Raw genomic sequence first — 18009 nt, 5'->3', positions numbered from 1 at the left:
TGTGGTCTGGTCCCAGCTTTCTCCTCAGTCCTCAACTCTCTGTTGCTATATTTTCTCAGCTACCAGGTTTCCTAGCTTTACCCTCTTTCTTCTTTATTCTAAATTATAAGCTGCTGTCAGATTTATATTTCTAAACCTTGGCTCTGAACACTTTACCCTGCTGCTTGTGAGTGAACCTGAATTTCCTTCCCTCTTCGTATTAAAATAATTCCAGATGAGCCAAAGGCTTAAGTGGTGTTAAAAAAAAAAAAAAAAAAAAAAAAAAAGAAAGGAAGAAAGACTATAAAGTCAGTGGAAGAAAACATAGCTGAATTAATTTAAAATTTTGTACAACATTGCTTCTAAACAGGATGTTAAACTACAAAGCCATAAATACAACCTAGGTAAATTTGATGAAATAAAAATGAAAATCACTTATTGTCAGAAATAACGTAAGTCTAAACAAATTCTGACAAGACTTATAGTCAATGGCTGATTGATTTCCATAATAAAGGGGCTCATTTAAATCCATAAGCAAAAGACAAAACCATGGGCCCTTCATATTCATTTCTCCAGCAGTTTCATTGTTAAAATTTTCCTCTGAATATAATCACTTACGGACTCCAAGATAATTATAGAACGATGCCTATTGTAGTATTGTTTGTACTAGTTAATAAAATTGGAAAAGATATTAATATCCATTATTTAGTAACTAGTTACGTAAACTAACACAATGCAATGAAAATATATTCAGTTAGTTTTTTTAAAAAACAGTTGATCTATATTGCTGGTATGAGCAGAGCTCCAAGGAATGTTAGTTGTGAAAGCACGAGTCCACTAAAAACAATTCTATTTTGTTTCCTGTAAAATGCCCAAGAAACTATTTATGGTGGGTATATTAGACAAATGAGAATCCGCGAAGAGTACTAGAGATTTTACTTTTCATCCCTTTCAGTGTTGTGTGCATGTATTACTTTTCTTAAAAATTAAAACAAGGAGAAGAGGAAAAACACCTGTATTTCTTACAGATTATTAACGAAACTCCTTATTTTGCTTTTATAGGCTGCTTGGGCCTCTGACTCATCTGTTTTTTACAACTTTATTTCTCATTATATGTTTTTCCCTCAATCTCTGGATAGATTGAAATGCATGCTCGGCACCACACCACTCTAGTCATTTTGAGTCTCCTTCCCTCCTTCGCTGTTAGAGCAGATGCCTCCTACTGGAATGACCTCCTCTGCCTGTTCTGATCCACCCATGTTTCAATTCCCATCTTCTTTATTGCAGCCTCCACTGGTACTCCAGCTAGAACTAATTTTCCCACCTATGAGCCATCTTCATTCCCAGGTTCACTTCTGTTGGGACACTTCCTTCTTGGACTTTTTGTTATATTTCTGGGTTGCCTGCTGCCCCTTAGGTGAAGAAGAGCAGGATCTGGGATGGGTGCACCTTGTAACCTCCTGGAGTGCTCAGCATGGAGCCACGCTCAGAAATGGCCGGAAGCTGTTTGTGGCACATTAGCATGCCTGACAGATGCAGCATCGAGGGAGACATGATGACCCATAGTGTCAGTGGGCAGGGGTAGAAACAAGGGCTGTCACATGTGGTCGTTAGGAAGGGAAGTGGGTGCAACATTTTTAGAGGACTCATGACTGGCTGTTAGTTTTGCTTAGCATATATATATATGTATGTATGTGCATATATATGTATGTGCATATATATGCGTGTGTGTGTGTGTGTGTGTGTATATGTATGTATATATGTGCCGCTGTGTGTTTAGAATGGAGCAGGACACTCGGGCCATGAATGCTTAACATCTCGATAGTCTACGTCGGAGGCTGACGGACTCCATCAGGTCCACATGGCAGAATTGGTGACGGCCCCAGAATGGAGGCACCGTCTCTGGACTCCTGGCTTCATTCTCCTCGCGGAGCACCACACTACCACAAGAGCCTCATTGTTTCTGAAGCTCCCAGTGAACAAGGTTAAAGTCCACCCATTCAGGTGTCATCTCATCATTTGTATAATCTGGGAGTTGCATTCCTGAGCGGCCGACCCCTTTTCAGAAGCTGCCTAGTTGAGATGTCACTTCCCTGACAGTGAGGCACTTAGGCTCAGAGAGAAAATCACAATGTGCTCCCCCTTCTCTCAAATTTTCCCTAACAATTAACGCGGCACTAACTTGACACCCTCTTTCCTTGTTTGGCTTTGTAAACCCCGGTCCCTTTTTCTATTAATTCCAGACATTAATATTTTCTTTAACGCAACTGCCGCCATTCACCCGTGAAACAGTTTGAACATTATGTAGCTGTCAAGATGCCTGGGGATTACCCAGTATGCCTTGCCTGTGAGAAACTGACACCACTGAGGCCTAGTTTTGAGATGTTTATTTTGAGAGTACGCTGACAAGCATGAAGGCCTGATCCCAGAGTGGCAATTTCATTTAATTAAAGGCCTCTTTTTATTATAGTTTTCCCCCACTTTTTTATATATATATATCAGAATGATTGTTAAAGTCTGCCTCGCCAGAGGTGTTCTCTTCTGCTATAGGAGGGAGGGGGTGGGCGACTGTACTCTCACTAGTGAGCATTTCACTGAATGGCTGTGAATGCATTCATTTTTACTGTTCTCAGAACTGCCCCTGAACACGGCGTGTGTGTGTGTGTGTGTGTGTGTGTGCGCGCATGCACGCGTGTGTGCATGCCCAAGTTTAAAAGCTGATGGGCTTCTATTCTTATGTTATCAAACTTAAAATGTGAGATTTGACTATGTATATGTATCTATTTGCAGCTTATTTAATTTTTGTTTAAAGTTAGTACGCTTGCAATTCTGGAAAGCTGACTTCTCAAAATCATGCCTTACTTAATCTAGTAAGGCTTTTAAATCATGGCTGCTGTTTTACTTCATAGCGATGTTAATTTCAGTTCAAGTAGCTGGGAAATGTAGTGCATTCCATTTTCAGTAATTTTTAGTACTGGAGCTAAATAGAAATATTAAAAGGAGCTGAAAAAATAAAAGATTGAAGTAATGCATGATGGATATTAATGATTTGATAAATGTTGTGATAGAGTAGCCTAATTAATTTTTGATATAATATTCCTAGACTATGTTGGCTTGTTGTTGCTATCAGCAATTCATTTCAATAAATATTCTGGGGGCCTGTCTTGGGTACTGTCCAAGGCACAGGGGAGATATCAGTGAACAGACTGGGCTGTTGGTCTTTGTATGCTTATTCACTGTGCCGTGTTTCAAAATTAACTATAGTATCATAACTCCCCAAATTAGATTTTCTTTCTTTGTAGCGTTATCAGCTGGCCTTCATTTATCTCCTCATTGATTGCTCATTCATTTGTGCATTCTTCTTTCACCGTTCATGAACAAGTGTATTCCAAGCATTGTATCATGCGACGCACATGCATGTAACACATGCACAATACATAATTCATGTATTATGTTTGCAGGCATTTTATTTTATTTTTTTTTTACTTCCATTGATCTGAAAAGTGTGGAGGAGGGTCTGCCATCAGCCCTTCTTTTTGCTTTGGGCAGAGTAACTGGAGGGACATTATTCATTTCTTTTGGCATCTGTTTCAAAGCTCCCAGGGAGGAGCTGGGCAGGTCAGCCGTGTCAGCGCTGAGGCCAGCTGAGGGCCTGGCTGATGTGGAGTTCAGCTGGCCTGGCTGAGACAATGTTGGCTGCTTTAGTGCAGGTGCGGGGAGGCAGCAAAGAATGGCAACTTTGTCAATTTAATCTCTACGCCTCCAGTTTCACTTGTAGCCCCATCGTGCCATCTTTTGAGCCAGTGATTCCAGAGATTTTATTTATTATGATTATATTTTCGAGTATAGGATTCTGTTGAATCAGCCATCTGGCTAAATGTTTGAAACTGATTTCTTTCACTTTTCACTGACTTGCTGCAGTTCCTAGGAGGGGGTGGGTTTCTTGCTAAGACTTCTGACCCTGTTAGCTTGTGCTGGTAGATTTTACTTCTTGAATTTTTGCGAGTAGTATAGGAGTGACCTACCCACAATGAAACAAAATAAAAATTACTCAAGGATTCCATTTATAGTCTACCACTAAAGGGAAAAAAGAATCATTCATTTATCCCAAATTGTTTCATATCTCCCTCTGTCCTCCACCTCTGAGGCCTTTAATCTCTGTGCAGGGAGACAGTAGCCTGGGGAGTGGGGAAAGGATCTTTATTTAATGAAAGTCCCAGGCATTTACATGTATTTTAAAATTCTGTCTTGTTTTCTTTTTCTTTTAAAGGCACAAGTGATCCTTATGTGAAATTTAAGCTGAATGGGAAGACGCTGTACAAAAGTAAAGTCATATATAAGAACTTGAACCCAGTATGGGATGAGATAGTTGTATTGCCAATACAAAGCCTTGATCAAAAGCTACGTGTGAAGGTAATCACAGATGGCTTTCAAATCTGCTCCTTTATTAAAAACATTTCTCAGCAGTTTCTCGTGTCCTCTTAGACGTGAACTTGCCAAAATTAATTCTTTTATTAGGACAGATTAAAAATAATAATATAGAAAAAATTCCTTATACTGTTTGTTGAAACTGTTTCTCTTCAATCAATGAGATACACTCCAGTGAAAATTAGAGTGAAAATAATATCTACATTGATTGTGTTTCAATCTACCAAATGTGGAAGAATTATTACTGGTAGTGCAGTGGCGACAAGTACTAAAGCCTCTCACATTAGGAATATCTTTATACTTAATAGAGCTTCAAGCCACCAGTTGTAAACATCAATTGCTACAACATCTGGGTTAAAACTGCATGAGTTGAGTGCAGGATGAGATTGCTATACAAAATTCAGCAAATTTCTATTTAATTGGCAGATCTGCTCACTGTGGAAAATACTAAGTTTTAATGACAGACTATTTAAACTACAGAGAGTGGTCCATTGTGCATAACATTTCAATGGATATAAATACTGCCTTAAAAGAAACTGTTGCTGTTATTTTGATCATAGTAGGCAAAATGGGCAAGATTGAATAATTTTGTTCTCTGCATTGGCTTGACTAACTTTCTCTTTAACTATGCTATGCAAAGTATTTCAAGATCTGAAAGACTGATTTCAAAATTTCCAACCTATTGCATTTGTTAATAATTTGATAAACTCGGTTGGTTTACTATAATAATGTGTTATTGACCTATGTCCTTTTGTAGGTCTATGATCGAGATTTAACCAAATCTGATTTCATGGGTTCTGCATTTGTCATTCTCAGTGATCTTGAGCTTAACAGGTACCGTATTTTTACTTTTAATTGTTATTGATGAATTTTCGAGGGAACTTACGATAATGTTAAATGGTGCTTGTTGAGGTCAAATGACAAAAACAACAAATCTGAACAAATGAAAGAGAGCTTTAAAGTGTTATAACTCTCAGTGTATTTTTAAGGATTTTTGCTTTCCAGGTGCCAAATATGTTAGTCAGATGTTAAGTATTTTATAATGCATTCTAAAGTGTGTATTGGGTTTCGTACTTTGATTTGTTAATATTCAGTTTCATTAACATAACTTAAAATTAAAACAAGTGTTTACATTTTATTTGGGTGGTAGGGGAGGGGGATCAGTTAACCAACTGTTGAATTAAACAATGCCAAACAGTTTCTCTACTCTGAATGTAACTGTTTTATTTTCAGTAAATTTTGTGCTTTCTTAACATTGTGTCTAATCCTTATTCAGAGGTAAAAGATTTTACCATAAGCTCCTGATGCGTGTAGGTCAATACAGTCCTGTCAATAAGTGGTAGCATTATTTGTTGCTTTTTGCTTGTAGAACAACTGAATGTATTTTAAAACTGGAAGATCCAAACAGTTTGGAAGATGACATGGGAGTGATCGTCTTAAATTTGAACCTAGTGGTAAAACAGGGTGATTTCAAGAGACATGTAAGTGGGACCTTCTATTCTTTTGAAGCCACTCATTTTGTCATTTTGAAATGGCCCATTGCAATTGTCCCTTGATAGCTAGCAGATGACTGATATTTTTGCAATTACTTTGGGGGGGGGGAACATTTTATGGAGTCTTAAAATATCTGTTTTTTAATACAATGCTCTTCTTTAAGGAACCGGAAAGGAAATTTGTTAAGGAATTATTTCCTTTGTGTTATTAAGATGATCAGGCATACATTTGCAGCATTTTGGTTTTTTCTTTCTTCTTTTACTTTTAGCTATCAAGTTTTCCATTGGGAGTTCTTTTGGGAACGTACAAATTTTAATGTTCTCTAGTCTAGTACATGCAAATTTCTAGTTGATACAGTACCTATCAAAGATGTCTGTAACATCAGTGAAGCATTAGACTTTGTCACAATATGATTGGGACTCTTCTTTTGAGCAAAAATGTGGATACAAATCATAATCTTATTTTATTTGGGATTATATTTTATAATTCTAAGGCTATATTAGAACAAAAGCATCTTTGATGATGACTTATTTGGAAAGTATTTTTAAAGCCAATTAAAGTACCTGCTTTTTAAGATGTGTTATAATTTAGCATGTTTATAATCCAATATAAAAATATAAAGCCTATTTCTAATTAGGTCTTCAGTAATGCTTCTTGAATTGAGGCAGTGGGGTGGGTGAGGAGAATATTTTTCTTTTGACATCACTTATGCTTCTAGTTGTAGCTTTTTATGATGAAAACCATGACTGATTTACTAGTAAACTCAGAGAAAATAGCTTAAAGCAGTAGGAAAACTGTAGTGTGACTTTTCAATTACCTTTTCAAAGATTCAACTAAATATCTGCTATTTTTAATTTGAATTCCTTTTATTACTTCTTTTTAAAAAGTGGCACTGTTGACACTTGCGACCTCAATAAAAGAGATATTTTAATGTTAAAATGTCTTAAATTAATGTTGAAAATAAAAGTATTTTTTCTTATCCCACCTAAAGAAGCAGGGATTTTCTTTAGCTTCTTCTTCAGCTTGACAGCATTGCTGCTGCATCTATGACTCTGGGTTCAGTGTCAGTGACACAGCAGGTGACTGGTGACTTGAGCTGGGGGCTAGGTTATAGCATGCAATCTAAATAGTTATTTATCACGTGGTTGACAACTTGCCAGCTGATATCTTCAAAAAATTTCTTATATATTCAAGGGGGGTTTGTAAAGGTAGTTGATTTCACCATGAAAATAGCTGCATATTCAAATGACTGCCTTTGTGAATTTTTCTGTAGCATATTAGATTATGTTTGGCAGTAATATTGGCACTTAAAAGATATTTAATATTGTCAAAATTTGGAGTTTTAACATAATGCCATTTTAGTTTCAATTTATTTCAAATTGCAGAACAGTTAATACTAGACACAGCTTGGAGGTGTTTTTGTAGAAGATCTCAAAGAGACTGTCTTTTCAGGGCTGAAGAATAGCCATAGTTTCCTCTTAGTGTAGGCCTGGTTGCCTCTGACTCCCCACCTCCCATGTTGAAGACTTTGTCAGAATGTCTGTCCACTCACTCATGTGCTTCCTTATTTTCTTTTGTCTTTGTCTTGCAGAAGCCTAGCGTACAATATATAGATTATATATACACACACAAATATATTTTTATCCCCATATATACACACACACACATTTATCTTCTTATATATAGACAAATATATATTTATCTCCATATATACACATATTTATCTCCATATATACACATATATTTATCTCCATATATATACACACATACATATATATTTATGTCTTTATATATACGCATATATATTTATACGCATATATATTTATATATACACACACATATATATCTCCATATATACACACACACACACACACACACACACACATATATTTATCTCCATATCCATATTTATTCAAGTTGGGTTTGTAAAGGTAGTTGATTTCTCCATGAAAATAGCTGCATATTCAAATAGCTACCTTTGTGAATTTTTATATCCATATTTATGGATATGGAGATATAGATGTATGTGTGTGTATATATATGGATACATGTATATACACACATATATACACGTATATATGGATCCATATATACATATACATATATACATATATATGAATACCTATATACATATACATATGGAGATAAATATGTGTGTATATATAACATATATACATATATAATGGAAATATAGAAAACTGCCTACTCTTATCTCTTCTGATTGGTAGTTTTTTTCCATTTATATATTTGATCAAAGAAAATTAATTGAGGAATAATTTATTCTGGGCCATGTGTGGTTATTCAGCTAACAGTGCATATTGGGAGCCTTGGGGTAAAATAGATTATCAGAATCTTTGTTCTTTTCATTGAGTTTGAGTTAATATTTAAAGAGATTTTTATATTGGGATTTTAAGTGAGAATGACTAGCACTTGGGACTGGAAATCAGTAGATTATTTGAGTGAGATAATTTGTTTATAAATTTCCATTTTAATTTAAACTGTGGTGGAGAGATTTCAGTTTAAATTCTCAGTTTTTTACCCCTTTTTCTTCCAATCATCTTTGAGGTAGCGTTTGTTGCTTAAGAACCAAGCTGACAAAAATCTCAGTATGTGCAAAATGTTTATGAATTTACTCTTATGTCCAGGGACTTAAATGTGTATGAGAATGGTGCAGGCAGAAGGGAAGACACTGGCTGGAAGGCTGACAAACATGCTCTGTGTTCTTTTTTGTGGCAAAAAACAGGAAAAAAACAGTAGCTAAAATTATGAGCTCTGTTCTCAGACTGCCTGGGTTTGAATCCTAGATCCACCAGTGGTATGGTTAATTCAAAGAATTTTTTAACTTCTCTAAGCTATAACTTCCTTATATATGAATGAAACAAGGATAAAAAGAGTGTCTGTTTTATAGGGTTGTGAAGATTGAAATTATCAAATATGGTGCTTGGAACTGCGTAGAGACACTCAATATATGGTAGTTGGTAGCACTGTAGGAAGTGAATAGTAGTACTCATTTTCCATCAATTTCTTTACATGCTGTATCTCGTATAATTGTTAAAAAATATCAAATGCATTCCTATATGTCAAAAGGCTAAATAGCCCTGTGTACCTAAAAGGTGGTAATTAATTTTGGTGGTTGGTTTGGGTGAAAATATCTGTCACTATTTCAGGAAAATACAAACAAAAACCCCTGATATTAATATCCAGGTAATAGTACCTATAACTCTGTCATATGCTGAATGTTGAACTCACAATTTCACTGGGGGACATGTAGTTAATGAAGAATATTTTTCAGTCATTTCTGTACCAACATTTCTAGTTGCTGGTCAGTGCAATGTAAGTGGATTTCCCCTGAAGACTATTAATTTTCTGGTTTCTAATGTATTGGGAAGACATATTGGCAAAGTGGATCAGTCATTTACCTAAAGGTATTTTTTTCTTAAGAAAAATAGTAAATGTGGTCTGCTCAATTAGGTTTATAATTGAGTTGTAATCTCCCAAATTTATCCAAGTTGTAACAACCAGTTAGCTGGTTAACCAGCCACAGTAGAGCTTTGCAGTACTGAATGGTGACAGGAGTAATGAGAGGGTTTTGCTTGGAGATAATTTGTAGACAAAATTCAGCAGCCTTAGCATGACAGAGGAGAGATCAAAAGAGAACAGTGGTGAAGTTTCTTGCTATTTAGAAATTTTTTCCTTTTCCTTAGATACTGCATTAGCACATTTTCTTAATTATGCAATAATTATTCATATTTTTTCTAGTGTTTTGAATATTGAGATTTACTCAAAGTAAATGGAATTATTTTTTTCTAGCATCTAAAACTATGGAAACCTAAACATCAATTATCAGTGGTCATGAATTTCTTAAACATTTTTATGATATCTGAGTATTTCAAGCAGAAGAAACCCATTTTTTTAGAGAGAAAAATATGGTGTTTTAAGATAATTTTTAAAAATGTACTTCTAAAGATTGAACAGTATTTTTATGTCATTGTTTTTTCATACTGAATACTTAGAGAAAATGATGTAACACAACCACATACATGTGACTGTTTGTTGTTGTTTCTATTTTCTTGCTCAAATGTGCTTTCTCTATAACCTCAGAACTTGGATGTTAATTATCTGAATGTAACCTGGACCATCTAACATAATATAATTACATTGATAATGATTCTATTTTCCTCTGTTTTATTTTGCCATTTTCACCATTCCACGGACACAATCTTTAGCGTTGGTCAAATCGGAAGCGATTAAGTGCCAGCAAGGTAAATATACTTTTTTTTTTCCTTTAGATCATTTGGTTAAAAACTTTGTCTTTGTAGCAAACACAAATGACTACATGATAGATACTACCCAATCTTTAGGTCAAACAGAATTCTTTTCCTCTTACTGCTGTTACGAATAAGAAAACAACCTTCCGTTAAAAAATTTATTTAATAAGGGTATTGCCAGATGTTTGAGCTGACTCTTGTTTTAGTGGTGACATTTTATATGTACCGGCCATGTTAGAGTGTTACACTTCATTAAGCTTGGATTATTTAGAGTTTAGCATGGTTAGATTTAGTCCCTTTAGGAAGTTATTTGCCACGAGATGGAAACTAGCATCGGTGTTGCAGGGGCAATGTAAAGATTGAAAGAAATATGTGGTATACTTTTTAAGTCTCTTTAATATCTTTTGAAAAAGCCGTTTATAATTTTTTGGTAAAATTTCCTTTAAAGCTTTCTCATCAATTGCTGGTTATTTATTTTTTACATTGATAGTATCTTTTTAAGCAATTATACATTTCTGTCTGATTTATAAAAGGTGCAAGAATGCATTATTAATTTAGGAAGTTATTAAAGTAGCCAGTTGTAACATAAATGACTAAATGTGAAAATTAGTGTAAAAATAAACACAGCAAAAAAGTATTTATAACTTAATTTAGCAGCACTGCTACTTTGTAAGGAGAAATAACAAAATAATTCCTATGAAATGATGCAATATTTGAGACTATTCCTTCAGTTTCTGAATGGTGGTGGTGGTGGTGTGTGTGATCGGAAGATGTACAGTTGATCTCTATGAATGCCTGTATTTGCACACCCACATATATGTGCACACAAATACGCCAGCTCTGAGTTCTAATGTCACTGTACCTCAGTTACTTATTTCTCTACATAATAAGGAGTTTGAAACTGGGGCCACTGCCAGCTCAAAGACTGGAGTTTGGATGCAGATGAGAGACTGAGAGAACAAAAGAGAGAAACAGAGAATTTTAAACTGACTTCTACTAGTCACTTAAGAAGAAAGCAAACTCTAAAATCTTGCTTTTGAAAATACGAAGGAAACGAAGTTCTGACTCATACTTACTGAAATAAGTGATACTTTGCATTATGAACACTTTAAAATAATTCTCATAAGGTGTCCTGTTACCGTATGAGTTCACTTCGTTCCCAAGACTCTGATTCTTTTTAGTAATAAAATTAATATTCAAGAACTAATAACACGGAGCCGTGTCAAAAATTCCTTCAACATCTGCCTTATTCCTTTATAGTCACTAGAGGGTAGAAGAACATCACTTCTCACCACAGGACAAAGCCCAGCTCTCACTCTCCCATATTAAGAGTTTCTGTAACCACCCAAAGCAGTAAAGTTTCCCAGAATGCTTTGGTGAAGCCTGACAAAGCAGTATTTTCTGGTTTATTGATTCTGCTGCTGCACTAAAACACTGGTACTGTACATCAATAACCATCTTTAGTTAGGGAGCTTTGGTCTGTGGGAGAGTACTGGCAGTTTGTGGAAGAACATAAAGGCTAGAAAGAAAAATTGTGAGCTTGGGGAATATTGAAGTCTAGGAAGGACAGGAGAGGTTGTGGAAGAATGGCCAAACGAATGAGGGGGAATAGAAAAAATGTTGACGGCCTGGATAAAGTTATCAAAAATAGGAAGGAAACAGAAGATCCCAGAGAGCAGTATTTATATGTATACTTCAGAGTTGTGTCTTAGAACTGAGCTGTTTGTCATTTTTTGCTTTTTTGCCATCATGGTGTAGCTTCTCAAATTTGACTTCAGTGCAGTGGGCTCAGGGATACAATACATGCCCATCCCGAGTAGACATGTTTAATAAAATCCTAGATAAATAAAGTTCACTTTATTAATTTTTGAAAGCTACTTATGCTCTTATTCAAGGCACGCAAGTGATATTTTGCTGAGAAATTTCAATTATGTTGACTTTTTGGTTCTGAGAATGTACAGTTTTAAAGAGAAAAGTCAGGTCGTGTCTAATTTGGCTTATGGAAATTAGTCACATGGAGACTTTATAGACACTTGATTAACAATCTGTAAAAGTTGTTGAAATACCCTGGTCGGCCTATCTTTTGGTATTTTTAAATTATGAGGTTCTCTTTTAGGATTCGCACATTGTATTTAATATTATGTAATAATTTAACATAAAGAAGATTACTTAGCTCTGAGTATTAAAAATTTTACTAGTCCTAAGTAATGTATTACCTAAAAATATCATTAGCTTTGTCACCTGAATCTTTTTCTTATAATAACTTTATTCAGATAATTGCTTCTTAATGACATAAATCTGTGATTTTGCATCATTCAAAAGGTTCCTGAATGGCCTTTGTAGATTCCTTTTTTCAACTGTTTTCTTACTATTCAGCCCTGGATTTCAATATAGTAAATACAATGAGATTGCCTTTAAAAATAGGTTCAGGTTTCACCCAAAAGCCTTTTAAAATGGGCATGTAAATAAGAATTGGGAATTTCATTTAATAGGGTTGAAGTAGACACCTAGTTCTCTTTATGTATTTACTATATACAATCTTTGGTGTGACCAGATTTGTTTCCAAGCCTTATTTCCCTCTTTTCTAATTTGTGTAACAATTCAAGAGCTAAAAAATATTGACAGTGGTTATTTACCTTATATCAAATAGTCTAATATAAAGACAAAAAAGCAGTGATAAAAAATGGCTTTGGCAAATTACTGATTGTGTTCAGAAACTGCACATATTCTGTCTCTCACACACACGCAGATACACACACACACACCCCACACCCCCTGCTATTATTTGGGTGTATATAGGTGTTATGTCTGACTACAATGGCTATTTAGTTATGGATTATCTTTACTTTAGATGAATTTTCACTGAGATAAGTACACACTCTTACGTAGCCTCTCTTTTGACCCTCTGTTGTATGTATTAATATGTCTGCTGTCTAAAGTAAGACACATGACTTATACTAGTGTAATTATTTTTTCTGTATGAAATTGACTAGTAGTGCCAATTGTTGGCCTATTTGGTTTTATATTCTTTTATTTTGGTTCCTCTGTTATTGCAAAGGCTGACCTCTGCAAGACACATTCTCTAGGCACTCCTATCAGTTGGCCTCCACTTGGCTACATACACTGAGAGGACAGTCACAGCATTTGGAGGGAATCAATCTCCCTTCCCCTCTCCCTCTCCTCTCTCCCTCTCCATCCCCCTTCTCTCTCCCTCTCCATCCCTCTTCCCCTCCCCATCCTCCCCCCTGTCTCTCCATCTGCCTCTCCCTCTCCTCCTCCCCATCCTCCTCCCCCCTCCCTCTCCATCCCCCTTCTCTCTCCCTCTCCATCTCCCCCTTCTCTCTCTCCCTCTCCATCCTCCTCCCCCTCTCCCCCTCCCCATCCTCCCCCCCTCCATCTGCCTCTCCCTCTCCCTCTCCCCATCCTCCTCACCCCCTCTCCCTCTCCATCCCCCTCCCCCCTCCCTCTCCATCCCTGTCCTCCCTCTCCATCCCCGTCCCCCCCTCCATCCCCCTCCCCTCTCTCCATCCCCCTCCCCTCTCTCCATCCCCCTCCCCTCTCTCCATCCCCCTCCCCTCTCTCCCTCTCTGTCCACCTCTCCCTCTTCCCCTCCCCCTCTTCCCCCTCCCTCTCATCCCCCTCCCTCTCATCCCTGTCCCCCTCCATCCCCCCTCCCCTGTCGCCTCTCTCCCTCTCCATCCCCCTCTCCCCCTCCATCCCCCTCTCCCCCTCCATCCCCCTCCCCCTCCCTCCCCATCCCCTCCCCCCTCTCTATCCCTTCCCCCCTCTCCATCCCCCACCCCTCTCTCCCTTTCTGTCTACCTCTCCCTCTACCCCTTCCCCCCTCCCTCTCCCCTTTCACCCCATCCCCCTCTTCCCCCTCCCTCTCTTCCCCCTCCCTTTTATCCCTGTCCCTCTCCATCCCCCTCCCCCCTCCCCCTCCCTCTCCATCCTCCTCCCCCCTCCCCCTCCCTCTCCATCCTCCTCCCCCTCCCTCTCCATCCCCCTCCCCCCTCCCTCTCCATCCCCCTCCCCCCTCCCTCTCCATCCCCCTCCCCTCTCTCCCTTTCCATCTACCTCTCCCTCTACCCCTTCCCCCTCCCTCTTATCCCTGTCCCCCTCCATCCCCATCCCCCATCCCCTCTTCCCCTTCCCCTTTCGCCTTCCCCTCTCCCCCTCCCTCTCTCCCCCTTTGCTCATTCCCCCCTCCCTCTCCTCCTTCCCCTCTCCCCTTTCCCCTCCCCCTCCTCCTCTTCTCCCTCCTCCATCCCCCTCCCCATCCCCTCTCCCCCCTCCCCTTCCCTTCCTCCTCTCCCCCTCCCCCTCTCTCCCTCCCCATCTCCTGCTCCCCCTCTTCCCTTCCCCTTCCCCTCCCCTCTCTCCCTCCTCCCCTCCATTTCTCTCCTCTCCTTTCTCTCTTCTCTCCTTTCTCTCTCCTCTCTCTCTGTCTCCCTCTCTCTCAAATGAACTGCTCTGTGACCAGAGCCCAGGTGAGAACCAGGAGAAGTTTTCTGATTATCTGTAGTCATATATCTTTGGGTTGAAAAGGAGCTACTCAAAGATGCCACTTCTCTCATCTTCTAGGTAAATGCCCTCTCTCACTTGTACCACTTTCTCTAATTGAACTCACATGTCTTATTTCTGTGTCAGCCCAGGAAGTAGTAGAAATAAAACCCTCTTGCAGGAGGAAATATGGTCCATTTGAGGAATTAAAAGAAGTGTGTTGTACCTGGAATGATTCCCAAATTAATAAAGTGGTTATTTTTTATTTTTTATTTTTTGACATGGAGTCTCGCTCTGTCGCTCAGGCTGGAGTGCAGTGGCGCAATCTCGGCTCACTGCAAGCTCCGCCTCCCGGGTTCACACCATTCTCCTGCCTCAGCCTCCCGAGTAGCTGGGACTACAGGCGCCTGCCATCACACCCAGCTAATTTTTTGTATGTTTAGTAGAGACGGGGTTTCACTGTGTTAGCCAGGATGGTCTCGATCTCCTGACCTCGTGATCTGCCCGCCTTGGCCTCCCAAAGTGCTGGGATTACAGGTGTGAGCCACCGCGCCCGGCAATAAAGTGATTTTTGTTTGTTGTACTGTTTTTTTGTTTTCATACATTCTTAACTGAATTCAAATGCCCACTCCTAGTAACACCTTTTACCTTTTTATTTTCTTGGTTAAACTCAAAAGATTGGAGAATTGGGAACTCAAAACAGCCACATTTGTCTATGTGCTTATTATACACCTACCTCTATCTGCTTGTCTGTTTTCCATCTATGATCTAATTTAGCTCATCTATCTATCTACCTGTCTCTATCTATCATCTATCTCTACTTTATCTATCAATCAATCAATCTAAATGTGACACTGCACTGACCCACTGCTGAATGGCTTAACCCTGATCCTTCTGATGCCTTATTATGAAGTCTAGGTCAGTATTAACCTGGACAGAATGACTTCTAGGGCTTTCCTCCTTCCTGGAAGCTGTAGCCTTGTTTAGGTGAAGCTAACAATTTATCAGAACTTTCAAAGCTTGTATGTACTCCATACCAGAGGGACAGAGGGACTGTCTTCCTTAACATCTCATCAAATCTCTCCTCTCGATGATGTTCAACTCAGTTTTGCCCCAAAACCTCTCACTGAGCACATACTCTTGTGGTAGAAACTATCCTTGGATACAAGGTGAATTAGACTTAGTCATCAGAATTGATGAGCAGGTGGGAGAAATGGAGGTATTCAAAGAGTGCAATGAGACCGTTATCCTGGCCTTTCAGGTGGGTGGAGTGGGTTGGATGCTGATCTCTGTGTTGGGCTCAGGGAAGCCCTCAGATAAAAAAAGACTGAAGGCCAAGGCGGGCGGATCACAAGGTCAGGAGATCGAGACCATCCTGGTTAACATGGTGAAACCCCGTCTCTACTAAAAATACAAAAAATTAGCCGGGCGTGGTGGCAGGTGCCTGTAGTCCCAGCTACTCCGGAGGCTGAGGCAGGAGAATAGCGTGAACCAGGGAGTCGGAGCTTGCAGTGAGCGGAGATCGCGCCACTGCACTCCAGCCTGGGCAACACAGCGGGACTCCGTCTCAAAAAAAAAAAAGACTGGAATGAATCTCATCAAATGAGAAAGAGGATGAAATGGATGGAAACATTTCAGGATAAAATAATGTGGCATATGGTAAGATCTCCAAACTATTCATTGTAGGGCTCTAAACAGCTTGCTTTTCAGTGTGTCCCCTGGACCAGCTGCAGCTGGTAATGCTTAGAAATCCAACTTCCTGGCTCCCATCTTAGACTTCTTCAATCAGAAACTCTGGAATTGAGGTGCAGCCATCTTTGAACAAGCCCTCCAGGTGACTGTAAAGCACCTTCACGTTTGAGAAACCCTGGGAAGGACTAGAGTATAAAGAAGGATGCTGGGAATTGTAGGAGAAAAAGCAGGAGATGTAAGGAAGGGCAGGCCTTGGAGGCCATGGCTCTGGCTCCTCACCATAAACTGATGGAGGAAGGCTGGGATTAAGGTGAGGCAAGAGAGGTGCTCTGGGTGCAAAACATAAAAGGGCATCCAGGGCCGGGCACGGTGGCTCACGCCTGTAATCCCAGCACTTTGGGAGGCTGAGTCAGGTGGGTCACTTGAGGTCAGGAGTTTGAGACCAGCCCGGCCAACATGGTGAAACCCTGTCTCTACTAAAAATACAAAAAATACTCCTGTAGTCCAAGCTACCTGGGAGGCTGAGGCAGGAGAATTGCTTGAACCTGGGAGGCAGAGATCGCAGTGAGCCGAGATCATGCCACTGCACCCCAGCCTGAGTGACAGAGCAAGACTCCGTCTCAAAATAAAATAAAAGGCATCCAGGCTGATGCACCAGCCCTGCACTTGCAGAACGTGGAGCATGAGCCCTGTACCTCACTGCTTCACACTACTCCCAGCCCTGGATGGGGATGCTTATAAAGTATTTTCAGTAAGAAATATAGAGCAATAGAGAAGTGAAGGCTAGCAGGATTATACAAGTAAATCAAGAAATACAAGACGATTAATACTATTGCACATGAGCCTAACATTTAACTTGAGCTTCCTACAGGTCAGGACAAAAAGAAAATCTTGTTGAATCACATGGGCTTTGTTATCGTGTTGTTTTGTCTCTTCACTTTTTTTTTTAAATAGTAGAAAATGCATTAGAAGCATTTCGCTGGTCCTAAAATCTGAGAGTCATTGGGTATGTGCAATCTTTAACTATTTTTTTAAAGCTTCTCTTAATCTAATTTTTATTTTTAAGTACACAAATTGACAATTTTATCTTATAATTTAAAAATATTAAATTTAATGCAAAGCTTTTATAGCTAATGTATTTGTACACAGATTATTCATATCTCTGGAACTGATACCATTTTTATCTACAAGTATAAATTGCAACTTCTGTGGACTTTTACATGTGGGAAATTTAAAAGGTTTTCTTTATATTCTCATGCAAGGATTTCTGTGTAGTTCTAGGAGAATTTATGGGTCCAGTATCCTCTTCAGATGATAGAGAGGAGCTGCAGAGAAGAATTTTCCCTGGGAGCCTGTTCCATGGATGTATGGATCTTCTCATGTCATGCAATAAAAGCTGTTGACAAGGAACAGTAGTTTTACATGTTGAAAAAGCTTGAAAGGACTATTTCAGTGAAACATTTTATAGGCTCAATGTTTTCTCTTTGGTTTTCAAAGCAGTGGTCAACAGAGTTGGAATCTGACTTTACTACTCATTTTTCTTACAAAGTTGATTTTTTTAATGCATTTGTTTCCATTGACTACTTACTTTCCCATAATGACTTAGGAAAAACAATTAATGAGAGTCAAAATGGGATTTATTGGC

At 38.8% G+C, this 18009-nt stretch overlaps 1 protein-coding gene across 20 annotated transcripts in view; it reads left to right on the top strand.

Moving 5' to 3' along the window:
- Nucleotides 1-18009, top strand: part of MCTP2 (multiple C2 and transmembrane domain containing 2) — a 256284-nt gene that overhangs the window by 103351 nt on the left and 134924 nt on the right. For all 20 annotated transcript variants that reach the window (XM_063640081.1, XM_055277123.2, XM_063640079.1 and 17 more), the window contains 4 exons: nucleotides 4250-4392; nucleotides 5165-5241; nucleotides 5777-5888; nucleotides 10128-10163. In XM_063640081.1, the coding sequence (XP_063496151.1) occupies nucleotides 4250-4392; nucleotides 5165-5241; nucleotides 5777-5888; nucleotides 10128-10163 (368 nt within the window). The remainder of the gene's footprint in view (nucleotides 1-4249; nucleotides 4393-5164; nucleotides 5242-5776; nucleotides 5889-10127; nucleotides 10164-18009) is intronic.

This window comes from Symphalangus syndactylus, chromosome 5 (genome assembly GCF_028878055.3).
Source record: "Symphalangus syndactylus isolate Jambi chromosome 5, NHGRI_mSymSyn1-v2.1_pri, whole genome shotgun sequence".
NCBI classification, from domain to species: Eukaryota; Metazoa; Chordata; class Mammalia; order Primates; family Hylobatidae; genus Symphalangus; species Symphalangus syndactylus.
This window is presented reverse-complemented; position numbering and strand designations above follow the sequence as displayed.